At 44.8% G+C, this 13032-nt stretch overlaps 1 protein-coding gene across 2 annotated transcripts in view; it reads left to right on the top strand.

Moving 5' to 3' along the window:
* The first annotated feature begins 406 nt into the window (after positions 1-406).
* The window catches only part of NINJ2 (ninjurin 2), a 50423-nt gene continuing 37797 nt past the window's right edge, over positions 407-13032 (top strand). Inside the window, exon 1 of one of the 2 annotated variants that reach the window (XM_054844748.1) lies at positions 407-541. In XM_054844748.1, the coding sequence (XP_054700723.1) occupies positions 509-541 (33 nt within the window). In that variant the 5' untranslated portion in view covers positions 407-508. The remainder of the gene's footprint in view (positions 542-13032) is intronic. The other variant, XM_054844759.1, reaches the window with a different exon arrangement.

Raw genomic sequence — 13032 nt, 5'->3', positions numbered from 1 at the left:
TCTGAGATGTAACAGTATCTTTGCAGCAGTAGCAGCAGCTAGCAGGCACAACTTTCTGGACTTAATGTCTTCAACCGATAGCTTTTCATCCGTACGCTCTGCTGTGCGCTGATGAGAGAGGAACAGATCGGGATCGCTGCTGCGGCTGCACAGCCCATGCCAGGAACCTCTTGGTACACTGGCTGCATCACCGCGTCCCAGCCCAAGTGAGCTCATGAGGCTCAGCTGGCCTCGGAGAGGTAGCACAGACACGTAATGAACACAACTGTCATGGAAAGTCTAAGAGGGATGCTTGTTCCACGGACTGCCCAGACAATGAAGAATTGGCGTGCCACCCCCTCTCTCGCCCCCCAGCTGATGCCAAGGCAGGCGGCCGGCCGCCGGCAGATGAATAGCAGGTCTGTTCCAGCAGCTGTGCGTCCTGGTCCAGCGAAGAGAGAGTCTCCGGGAGCACAGAGTGCCCCGCTCTGTGCGCAGTCTGCAGAAGAAGAGACCTGGGGGCAAAAGGATGGCCTCGGAAGGGGAGAACATCAATCTTCAAGTGAGTCCATCTCAGGGAAGTACCCGTGGGAGGGAGAAGCGGGAGGAAAGATCCCTGGTTTGGGGGAAATAGCCGCTGCTCCTATCGTTCGCTCCTCAGCTTTGGCAGCCAATTTCCCTTGAAAACTCAGTGCTGCTTTTTTTCCTCTGTTTTTCCTTGAAGAAAAGCTAGTGGCAGGATTTCTGCCCTGTTCTGCCAGGAGCCTTTTTCCAAAAGAGTGAGGGTAAGAAGAGGGGTATTAGTAGAAAGAGCTGCTTTTTGGGGGAAGGAGGGGCAGTAGGGGCAGAAGGTAGCCTTCAGCTCACAGAAGGAGGCAGCACATACTTTACAAGCTGCAAAAATCGGAGCCGTTCCTCATCTCACAAAGCCTTTCTCTGTTTGGCAGAAAACGCTCCCAATCTGGAGACGAGGAAAAGAAATAAATACAGCAAATGCTGAGGGAGCACAAAGGCCAGGGTTTCCTATGTAGGGTTTATAGAGAAACAAAACTTCTTGGTGAAGCTCTTTCAGTTCTCTGTGTTCCTCTTCTGAGTGTTTGTGTTTTTTAAGAAGGGTGTTTCTTGTGCTCAGCATGTGTTCTAGGAAAGGGCAACTACCCAAGGGTTTGGAAAAAGAAACTCTTAGAGATGAAATGGAATCAAAACCCCAGATCGCAAACACCCGGCAAACTTCCGAAGTTCAAGTCCAGATCCACACTTCAGACAGCTCTGGAGAAGGGGAGAATACGAAGCATTGCTCCGGGGTGCAGCTTCCAGCCCTGGGAAGGTCGGCAACAGGGTCCAAATTTTGCAGCTGATTTTTCTGTCTGTAATGGTCTTGACCATCCTCAGACTTGAAAATGGGGGAATCCATCTGGGGTCTCAATTTTTATTTCTTTGGCCTATGTCAAAGAAACTAAAATGGAAAGGGGTTTGCCCTTGGAAATAATCAGGACAATTATCCTTAACTAGAAAGAAGGACCGAGACTCTCTGATCCTGCAGAACATAACTCCACTGAGATACGAGGTGCAGAGCAGGTTTTTTTTGACCTGGGAGCAGTTATGCTCAGACAAGAGACACAATAACAGGAAGATACACAGGTAGCTGTGACAGTTGGTGGAAATGCACTTTATTTAGGACTGATGAAGAGAGAGGTTAGGCTTTCCTAGAACTAGATAATAAGGGGGAAAATATAGAAATCAGTAAGCCAGGAACTGAGGGCAAAGGGCAAAGAGGACAAGAAAATTACGTTAAATAAAAGGTCAAATTAATCCATGTATATTAAGTCATTCCACCCATTGGAAAGTTGCAGGTCTATCGTGGATTTGAAGCCTAGGTTTCATAGATGAAAAAATCAGCTTCACCGATTAAAATGCTCATAAACTTCTGAAAAATCTGGGGTTTAGATTTTTCACTTTCAACTCATCTTGACGTTGAGTGAAGAGCCAAAAGTGATACTCAGCATCTTCAGTCTTTACAATACACAAATAAATAAGCCCAGAAGATCAAAAGTTCCTTGAGTTACAAAATTGAAAAGAGCATACCTATGTGTTTCTAGAGCAGGAAGGTGTGGAGTGTTTCTGTCCACTTCCACTCAGGTTGCCACAAGAAAAATCACGCTACTGAGATTTTTCTTTGTGACGCCTTACAGGGATTTTATTAAGGCACCAGACAGTACAAAATATGGGTGAATGCACACAGATCCCTGCTTGCTTATGACCAGGAAATACACAGTGCTAGCAGGGGAGGGAAAGAGCATTACATACAATCACATAGCTGAGACAAGCAGTGGGTCCTGGCAATGATGTGACTTGACAAGTGTGAGATGAGGGAAGGGGTGATCTGTGGTGGAGAAAAAAAAAAAAAAGAAGTCTTTCAGTTGAAAGTACATTTAAAAGCCTCTTTTGAGTCCCTGCTCTGTGTTCGGTGTGCAGAGCAGGTGTCTTCTTGGAAGTTTCCAGCTGTGGGTTTATGAAGAACTTGTGGGAATGTGCACTGCAGGCTGTGGGGTGGTAACGCATGACTCACTTCTCCTCAAAGAGCTCCTGGATGGAGTAGCAGGAGCAGTCATGAAAGTTAACTATGATACAAGATAGAAATAGGAAGTTTTATTTGTAGAGAGAAGGTCCTGTACCTGAAGCAACTGCACAGTACCTACCTACATTTCTTATACAACATTTACATAGCCAGGCTTGACAGATAACATGCAAATGCAATCAATACGAGCCTCTGGCCTAGCATAGGAGAGAGTTAGAAGAGGCAATGGAGATTTAAGAAGGCTCTAAGGGGAACCAATCAGCCCCCAACGTTTTTGCTCATCCTAAAGCATGAGAACAGGAGCTTACTCAGAAAAATTAAAAGTCTACATAACAGGAGACACTGCCTCACCCAGTGTGTCATCAGCTTGTGGAATTTGCTGTCTCCTGGAGCCGGTCAGAAGGTCAAATATTGGAGCAAGCATTGAGAGGTCGCGAGGTCCAGTAACAATATTTACAGTTATGCAAGCTAAAAAAGGTAATTTCAAATCCCATAAGCCAATAGCAGGATAAAAATAAATACCCCTTTCAGTTCCCTACAGGCAATGGCACAATTGCTGACCAGCCTGCAAGTGGTAACTTGCGTTAGAGAAGTTATACACCAACTGTCCATAAGTGAGACCTAGGACTGCTTTTTAGCAGCAAGAAATATCTCCCATTAATCCACTTTCTCCCTCACAAAAATTCTCTTGTTCTGTGTGTTTCAAAGGAGACTGTTTTCCAGTTCCGACTTCTAGGAAGACTAACAAAACCTCAAACTGTGCACAGAGAGATGCTAAAAGGAAATGGTGCTGAAATGGGAAAAAAAAGCCGCAAGGCTGTAGAGCAGCCTCACCAGATCTATGCCAGCCAGCCAAGTGCCAAGACAAAAGATGAAACTTGAATTAAAATCTTTTAATTAAAAAGCTTAATTTGAATAATGCATTTTTCTTCCCAGACATCTCCATACATGGCTTCCAAGTGAAACTTTCACCTTCCCCTACTAAGCATCTGCTATTGACAAGAAACCAGGAAGGCAGAGCAGTAACCTGATGAGATATAGCAGAGTATATCCTGAGATAGCTGGGATCAGAAAAACACATGTGGGACAGAAACAAATAAAACAACCCAACAAGATCCCATCACCAATTTCTGTTTACTTCAGGAAACAAAGGTTTATAAATTAGAAGTATGGCTTTGATAGTCACACTCTGGCTGATTTATCTGCACTTCTTTATGCTATTATTCCCCCTGGCTGTCGCCTCCAACCCTTCCATAGAGATTTGCAGGGGAGAAAAAGGGGGAGGGAGACATACAGGATGGTTCTTTTCAGCAGCAAAAGACCCATTAAATCTGTTTAGTTGTGTACCTCGGCTGCTGCAGTTCCCGATCTGGCATCTTAACACAACCCTGTTTCATCAGTGATTTAAGCTAATGTACCAGACTTTGAATGGGAGTGACTGAGACGACATCCGCTCCACCACTCCCACCACAGCAGCAGTAACCAGGGGAAAGTCTGTGGACAGCTGAAATCAGTAACACTCACACATTATTGCCACGGCTAAGTCTGTCAGAGCCCCAGATGAATATTGCCGAACAGAGCAAAGATTGGGGGCTGATACTAAATGGCTCCAGAGTTTTATTAGGTTTGTATTTTTATATTTTCTTATTCGTGATGGGTGTTACGTTCTGCGTAAATGTGTGTTTAAGGGATGTGCACCAGATGAATGTCATCCATATTCATGTTTCAAAAGAGGCTATATTATTGTATGTTGCGTCTTTCTTTTTATAGTTTCTTACTCTTTGGTTTAAAAAATTTACAATCCTCTGGGACGAGAAGCAGAAATAATACCTCACCATTTAGGGAATCATTCATACATCAAAAGTTAAAAGAGTAAACAGATAAAATATCATTCTAGAAAACAGACCCTACACTGAAATTTTTTGGCAGAAGCTGTTTGGTGAATACTTTGAATGTAAAACACATCTGCGGAAATAAAGACAGGCTTACAAGCAACTTGTGAGGAAAAAAGATTTTAAATAATTGGATAATTTACTTCCAGTGCTCAGTTTTTGACCAGATCTCCAGCAGGAAGATTTTAGACAGGCAGATAAACAGAGTTAGCTGTAGGCATGACCATGCGGACTTTTCCAAAATGCCCACGAAACAAATGGAAAGTCCCACTTACCACTGTAAATCCCATCTCCCACACACCACTTTCCGTCTAGGCCTGATGAGGAGATGCAAGGAGCACGTTCACAACTGGGTTAGACTTTTGGTTTTGTGTTTTTCTGTGGCTCTAACGTGTATTATGAGGCTGCGATGTGCTTACAAGTTCTTGGCTTGGGCACATATTTGCAGGCTTCTGCAGCAACAGCCAGCTTATGCTTTCTAGTGCCATAGGACCTTTATTCTCCTTCAGCGATTTCCTAGAATGGTGGCAGTGTCCCTGTCCCAGTGGACTTCAGTAGCATTAGCTGGGTTCTGTAATTCACGCTCGGATAATGACAGTCTGCATTGAGAGAGAGAGAAAATCACAAGTGCTTCAGAAAGAGCCATTTCTGTGACATCCCTGTGCATCTCAGCCATCAAGAGTTTGAGGAACTTATCTCACCGTGTTTTTAACTAAACCAACCCAATTACTACAACCCCTCAAACAGGATCCCACTCCCCACTTCCAGGGATGCACTCCACCACCTGTGCCATTCATTTGATCCTGGGAAAGCTGGTTCAGAGAGCTAAACTCGGAGAAAACTAACCACTTTTTGATAGGGCGAGTGTTCTGGTTTGCTGTCCTGTGCAGGGCAGGATCCCAGGAGGATCAGACAAGTGCCAAAACCTGGGAGGGGTAGGACGGCATGGCCAGGAGAGTGGCAGCCACCCCTCGCTTCAGCTCAAGGTCCAAGTCTGAGTGTAGCTGGCAGTAGAAGCAGGGAAGGCCCCAATGGTAGCGATGATTGCTCACTAGTGGACGTCACTCAGTCAGACTGCAAGATTTCAGACTGCTACTTGAGAGTAAAGCCTTTCTAGGGCTAGCTAGAGGGTTAGGCAGAGATTCACCATGCTGTCAAAAGACAGGTGTGAAATAGGATACCATGCAGACCTGCAAGTCTGTGTAGCATTAACCATGCTGGTCCCAGAAACCAGTAACACTCATGCTAGAAGACAGACAGCACAATGACAACACAACGGAGACTTTTTCTTACAGCCAGTGCTAATCGGTCCTTTTTTCTATAGTAGGATGTGGCATTTCTCCTCTCCCCTGTACATTCCTCCCACCTGCTCTACCTGGACACAGCCAGCCTTCCCACTTAGGGCGAATGTTCAGTCATACCCTTCCCAAACATGGGGATGGTATTTTCTCATCTTGAGAAACTGGACCCCGGGTTTTAGGGTATCTGGGGGAAATGAGGCACATGTGGAGTGAAATATATCCTTGGAGTTATGCCATGGAAATCAGTGGCAGTATACCAGAGGCTGATCTGGTCCCTTGCACTGCACTTTGTTGAGGAGTAGTGAAAGAGGAGTAGCAACCTCTTTCTGAGACAGGGAGCCTGGTCCCATGCCGTGCACTGGGCAGGCCATGTCCATCATGAAACCCTACATGTGAAGGCAGAGATGGGAAAGGGAGCAAAGGGGCTGTTGATAGAGAGCATATCAAATAGTGAATTAGTCTGGCTGACCCATCTGTCAGTAAATCTGCTCTCACTGAAACAATAGGTGTGCAGAGCCCTCCCACAGAAGAGTACAAGGGTCTATCGTTAAATAGGATTCTTCTGCTGGATTTAGGGTTAGGGTAGGATACCACAATAACCCTCCAGCAGAAAGAAAAAGGCAACGGTGTGCCGTTAGAACAGTCATTTCCTCTGATGTAACTAAAAAGTTGTCCACCAGTGCTATAAACTACAGGAAGGAGGCTGTGCTGCCAGAGGACACTGACTGCAGAGTGCTCAGAGCCCAGGCCCATGGTGGCAGAGGGCGAAGCTGCCATACGAGTGGTGCCACCTTTTGTCCTCACAGGGATGAGGGATGCCCAGATCTCCCTGGGCTCCATGAGAGGCTCTGCCTGCAGTTGCACATAGGTCCACAGCGATAATGCATGTCGGTCTACAACATGTGGCCCTAGTCATACAAGTTTCACTCAGAGCTGGAGCTGCCATAACAGTAAATTATGGGACATTTTCTCCCACTGCCTTATAGGGTTGGTTCATCGCAGACTGGAGCGCACAGCACCTTGCCTCCATGTCTGATAACCACAGCAGAGCTGCAGCTCAGGTCACAGCTAGAAACGGTCAAAGTTGTGAGGGAGAGGAAATGGGGTGTGTAAAAGTAATTTGAGGAAGCCCAGACATTTCTGAAGAGGAGACTGGAGGGAGAGAAGGAGGGAGTCACTTGTGTCAGGGAGTGCTGCCACCTCTCCTGAGGTAAGGGGAGAGGACTCCAGAGATTGGCAGCTCCAAAAGTTTATTAACAGATTTACGTGCCTACTTTATAAAACTCGTACAACTGAAGCAGGGGGAGCAGAGAGGGAGCAAGGCCCAGGAGGCATGGGGTCTCCTGGTGGGAGGGGGGTGAAGCAGCACAGGACCTGGGGTGACAAGATGGTGTCTGTGCAGCACCTGGGGCCAAGGGGATGCTCAGGGCTTCACATGGTAGGGGCCCTGTGCCCCACTGACAGCGGCAGCAAGTCGGTGTGGCTGCACCCCATCTGGAGGATGATCCTGCTGCCCCCCATGCTGCATTGCCAGCCCGGCCTGGCCTGCTCACAGCACCCGCACATCAGCTGCCAGCAAGACCCCTTTCCTCTTGTTCCACCATCCTTTCCTCAGCCACAGCCTTTAGGGGCACCATCTCTCACCACGTACCTGTTTCACACATTGAGATATAGATAGATCTCACTCATGCTTGCACCTTGTCTATTTGAGCGCCCAGGGAGTGGGTTTTATTTAGTGAGTAATCATAAACCTGGTTATGGTGGTGGTAACATACTGTTCTCCTAGCTGGTCAATGGCAAAACCTCCCACTGAGACATCTTTGTGAGTGCGAGTCCTCTGCAACGAGAAGTACCTGTGAAACTACAGCTGAATTGATTTTCATGTCTTTTGTCAAAAGTTGCCTCCCTCAGCTCTCAGCTTCATTCCAGCCCATGCCTGAGAGCTGAACCATGCACTTACTTCTCTGTTCACCCTCAGCTGACAAACAAGTACAGCACCTCTGCTCATTTAGGCACTAAAAATGGAAGCCTTCAGCCCAAGTTACCATTTCTCAGCCCTTCCTGAAAAATATGTATTCAGTTGTTATGTTTCTCTTCTAAGAACCAAAAATGGGCAACGCCACATGCATACAATAACCACACAGAGAATTGTGAGCTTCTCCAAGCACAAAAGGGCACACGGGCATTTTCACTGCTGTTCCCCCATCCCTAGCTTGTGAGTCAAATGTTTATAAAACTCTCACTGAGAAAAGGCAATACAAGAATACTGTAATCTAGACTGCCCCAGGTATGTAAACACGTAACAGAAACATTGGAATTGGACACCAGAATGATGGAAGAGCCCATGTGCAGATGCTGCAAGATTCACATCACCAGTTACCATACACCTTGACACGCTCCTTTGAACCAGGCAGGTTATAATTCCTTGTCAAATTACATGAATCAGATGTGTAACTCTATAATTACAGCTGTGAAAACCATTATACTCAGGATCTTAGAACCTTCTATCCAAAATAACCCTTGGGGAAGAAATTTCTCATGAAGCTGCTTGGGTCAAGGTTCAGCGAGTGCTGGAAATTCTGGGGGAATCCTGTCAGCAGGTTTAGAGAAATGAGAACAAGAAAATGAGATGATGTACTGGTTTGTGGATTTTTCAAGCTCTTTTTTTTTCCTTTAGGTTTTACATTTTTGCAAATATTTATGTATATTAGCAGTTTTCTCTTTGCACTCACACAACTCCAAATAATATTAAAAAAAGCCCTTAATTCACCACAGACCTTAGTTGTGTGAGAAAAATAACTGCTCCTATCAATCCTACCCTACAAGAGCCAAGGGGCAACCAACCATTCTTCTGCAACCTATGTTTTACCAAATGAATGTTTCTGCAGAAAATAACAACACAACAATACTCCATACTCTCACAGGACTTGTGTGAGAACCAACTTCTCTTGTCCCTAGTTCTCTAAGCATTTTGTAAATATCAGTGAATTTAATTTCACAATCCCCACATGGAGCAAGAGGTGTTTTCCTGCCTATTTTACAGATAGTAAGTCAAGGCAGAGATGGTTAAGTGACCACTGATGTGCCCAAGGACACACAAGTAGAAAGTGACAGAAGGAGGAAGGAAAGACTCAGCATCTCTGTTTGGATGGGTGGATTGCCATGTTCTACTTCTCACTAGCTGAATTCTTAATCTCCATTATTTTTTGAAGAAATTGTTAAAGATTGTTTTACTTAGTTATCAAGAGACCACTTTGCTACTTCATACAATGTAAAGTAAAACATTAATAGAAGCTGTCAATAAGAGACCAAACACAATTCCCTGCTGAATGGAACTTCAACGTCAGTTGGAAGCACATTTTGTTGATGCACTTTCAAAAGTCCAGGCACACAGCTGTGTTTGCACCTCTTTCTTGGTGGAGTCATGCTCAACCATGTTGGTGTAGGAAGCAAACCCCAAAGCCAAAGTGAAGCAAGCTAAATTATATTAAACATAAATTCTGACTCAGAATAACCATACAGGTTCTTGATGCAACTATTCTACTTTAAATTTGCATCTGGTTTTAGCTGATTCAAGACGAAATGTTCCTGCATGTCCCTGTGTGACTCCAGGCTGTGGCCACACATTTTTTGCTGACTAGAGCTGAAGTGCTGAAGGGGAAAGGTTCATCCTCGCCACCACCATCAATTATTATTGCTTTTTCAATGCAACTGCTCCAAGTAATCACTCTATCAAGACTGTCTGGCTAGGAAGCCTCCATTAATTTAACCCAGATCATTGTGAAATAACTTGTTTAGGGAACATGCAATTATGTCTTCTAAGGCAGAATTAAGTCCCCTGTCTTCACAAGTCCAGACAGAGACAGAAATAGCAGGTCCCTTAGATAGGTCGTCATCCATCTTATTGCAATAGGAAAATTGATTGCATTCTTGGATATTTCTTGGCTGGTCATGTTATCTGGGATGACCAGAAGATCATGAGATACACATTCTGGGCTCTTCTTAAGTTAGAAGTAACGAATAAGGAAAGCAGATACGAACACAAATACAATAAAATATATTCCTGCATAACATGAGCACCTGTTTTTTTCATCTTTTTCCCATGGTGGTACCTTGACTGGCAATCCACACAGATCAGAGAGGCATCCAGCAAAGGAATAATATGCTACAAGAAAATGTAATATGCTGCTGTTTTCCTCCCTTTTAACAGAAAGAGATTTGAACTCCATCTTCATCTTCACGTGCTAGATTCTTGGGAGCCAATTCTGGACCAATTCCTTAGTCAGCCCCCATTTTTGGCATGTGGCTATGAAAAAGTTGCTGAAGGGAGTTGTGTCAAAGGGCTTTTACTTTGCTCTTAATGGCTCCACGTACAGTCTGAAGGAATCTGAAGCGCTCACGAAATGTGGTTTCCCCTCTGGTGTTTGCTGTTCAGCTGGCTCAGCAGCTCAACCATTTAAAACCATTGTGAGTGGATTTAGCACTTGTGAAATAATGCTGGCCTATTCAGATCCGGAGAGGGATGGGCAAAGTCCACCAGCACAATACAAGCCCCTCTTCCCTCCTCCTCACACGAGGTACCAGGGTGCAACAGAGTTCCGGAGAGAAAACTACTCATATCCAGGTGCAGCTACATAGTTCTTGGGAGAAAGAGATATGGGCCTACCTAAATATAAAACCTAACACACAGTCAGAAGAGGCAGTATCTTCAGCATCTCAGAAAAAGAAAAAAAAAAACAAAAACCCCCCAAAACACCTACCCCCAAACATACCAAAAAACCTACTAAAGTGCAGGAAGCAAATCATGAAGGAGCGGAGAGGAAAAAAAAAAAAAAAGAAGGAGTGCAGCCCCAGAAGAGACCTCCAGCGGGGTGTGGTCCACAAAACGATAGATTATGAATGCTAGCAAACCAAATGGGGGGAACAGATACAGAGAACTGGGAGTCCTGGAGGTGTCTCTCCCCAGACACCAGAGAAGATGGAGTTCCCCACTTCATCCTAGCCTGAGCTACTAAGTATAGCAAGAGGTGTGTTTCATCTCTGAGCTGATCTAATGCTCAATTACTCTGCTGAGACCATGAAAAAAGAGAGATAACTGAAGCCACCTCTGATGTGGACAGTGTTGCAGGCGTGCTGCAGATCTGTATCTTTATGCAGAGATTTGAACTCGGGATCAGGCTCAGACAGGCAACTCAAGAGCAGATGGCAACAGGTCTTGGTGGCTACTAATTAGGTTAGCTTTTGGTTAGCCATGCTCAGCTGAGTAGCCCTCTGATTCATTTCCACCCCCTTCTGCGCCACCTTCAGCCGCAAGCCTCCAGGCATCACCCTGAGTTACTGAACTAGGGCAGTCTTACGGTGTTCGCTTTTTTGGACTGTGACAAAATGGCAGTTCTCTTATGAATCCCCAGGTGGGGGAACGGGCTCAGGGTTCGGATGCGGGCCGGCATGGTGGTGAACTCAGGTGTTTACTGCCAGGGTGGGGCAGGGTCGTTTTAAAGCTCTTCCTGTTGCTTCACTCGCACAACGTACAAACAGGGACGTTATCTCTCCTGTGGGAGCAACTGACTCAGATGCTTGGCCAGCTGCAGGGAAAGGTGTCCCTGTAGCTGCCAAGAGCAAAGAATAGCTAAAAAATAAAAAGATGCATCGCTCTGTGGCTGCAAAAGATAACAATACATTCCTCTCTATTCTGATCCAAAAGCAATTCTTTTTCTTCCTTTGTTCCCCTCCCTGTTTTTTCCTATCTGATGAGACATTTTTTCTCAGCTAGGAGCCCAATCTGTTATTGGTGTGCCTAATGTAATTTTTCATATCACTCCCATTTTTTTTATTTTACATATTATCAAATGACTTATAAAAAGTAAAGTTCAGCCAACTAAACCTCAAAGGAGTTATGCAAGAGCAAGTTGCACTGAGCTTTACCATGAGCCCTGTACACTTAACCATGCATGTCCAAGGACTTGATAAATCTGTTTATGAAGTACATTGTGGATATACACTGTTGCAGGTCTGGCTGGAGCAGTCTGAAAGGATACTGTTCCCAGTAGCCATCCTTTGATCAGAAGACATTGTCTCTAGCAGTATCCTTGACCTCTCTGAGAAAGAAGGGACAGTATCTGGCTGAGTAACTCCTCTAGCTGTATCAGGCATTTCCATACACATGGTACATCTGTACCCTGCACACGACAAAGTACTTCTTCATTTGTTATCATCTGCTCAGTGGGCATAATTGTAAGGCTGATTCAGCAGAAAGGAGAGCAATACTTGTGGGAAGTTTCTCTTAGGACCAGCAAAATACACAGGCTATGCGAAGGCTGTGATTTAGTGATCACAATCTCTGTATGGAAAGATCTATGTCCTTTGCAGGCCCTCATCTCCTCCTGGTGCATTGTGAAGGGCAGGTCGGACTCTGTGACTCCTCTTGGTTATGCTATAGATAATATTCTGTGGGCCCAAAACTGTGGGAATATCGTATCTGTTACCAAGCAGAATTCAGTTTGTCTTTTGCCCAAGGCACCTGTATTACATACACAATCAACGCTAACATGTTGATACCTGTGAGCAGAGGGAAATTCACATTCTGTACTCAAACGCTGCAGGAGCTGAGGTTTTAGGAGGATATATGAAATTAAGGGAGGGAGGGCAGGGAAGGGGAGGAAAGACTTCGCAGCTACATTTAAATGTAATACTTGTAGCTGACTGAAGGCCTTCAAGATGGAAGATGGAAGAGATATACTTTGAGGCAGTATTTCTTCAGAAGGTAGATTATGAAGTAAGACGTCTTCAAAAGACGTTCAAAAACCAAAAGCAAGACTATTTGGTGCCAGGGTCAAGAACTGAGGTGAACAATTGTAATGATTTCATGAAATATTTATCTTCCTGTCAGGTAGGGTTAAATGTAGATTAAGAGTCACTGGTCATGATAATCATATTAATAGGTAGAAAGAAGTTTCTTTTGCCCATCTTCTCTGGTCATGTCAGCAGCAGCATCAGAGTATCAGGGTGCCCAAATAGGATATGAAAAACTGTGAATAAGAAAAAAGGGGCAGACTGGCATTTGGTTTTGGGTTGGGTTTTTGTTTTGTTCTGTTTGGTTGGGGTTTTTTACTTCAGAAAAAAAGACTGTAGTGAATGCACAGAAAGGCACCACAAAACCCCTTCATAGGCCTACTACACAACACACTGACAATAAAGCTGAGCTGCTCCAGTGACAGTGAGCTCTGCTGGGGGAGGCAGAAACCAGAAAAGGAAAAGTGTGATCAAAAGGGAGTAAACTATA

The sequence above is a fragment of the Grus americana genome, chromosome 1 (assembly GCF_028858705.1).
Source record: "Grus americana isolate bGruAme1 chromosome 1, bGruAme1.mat, whole genome shotgun sequence".
NCBI lineage: Eukaryota > Metazoa > Chordata > Aves > Gruiformes > Gruidae > Grus > Grus americana.
This window is presented reverse-complemented; position numbering and strand designations above follow the sequence as displayed.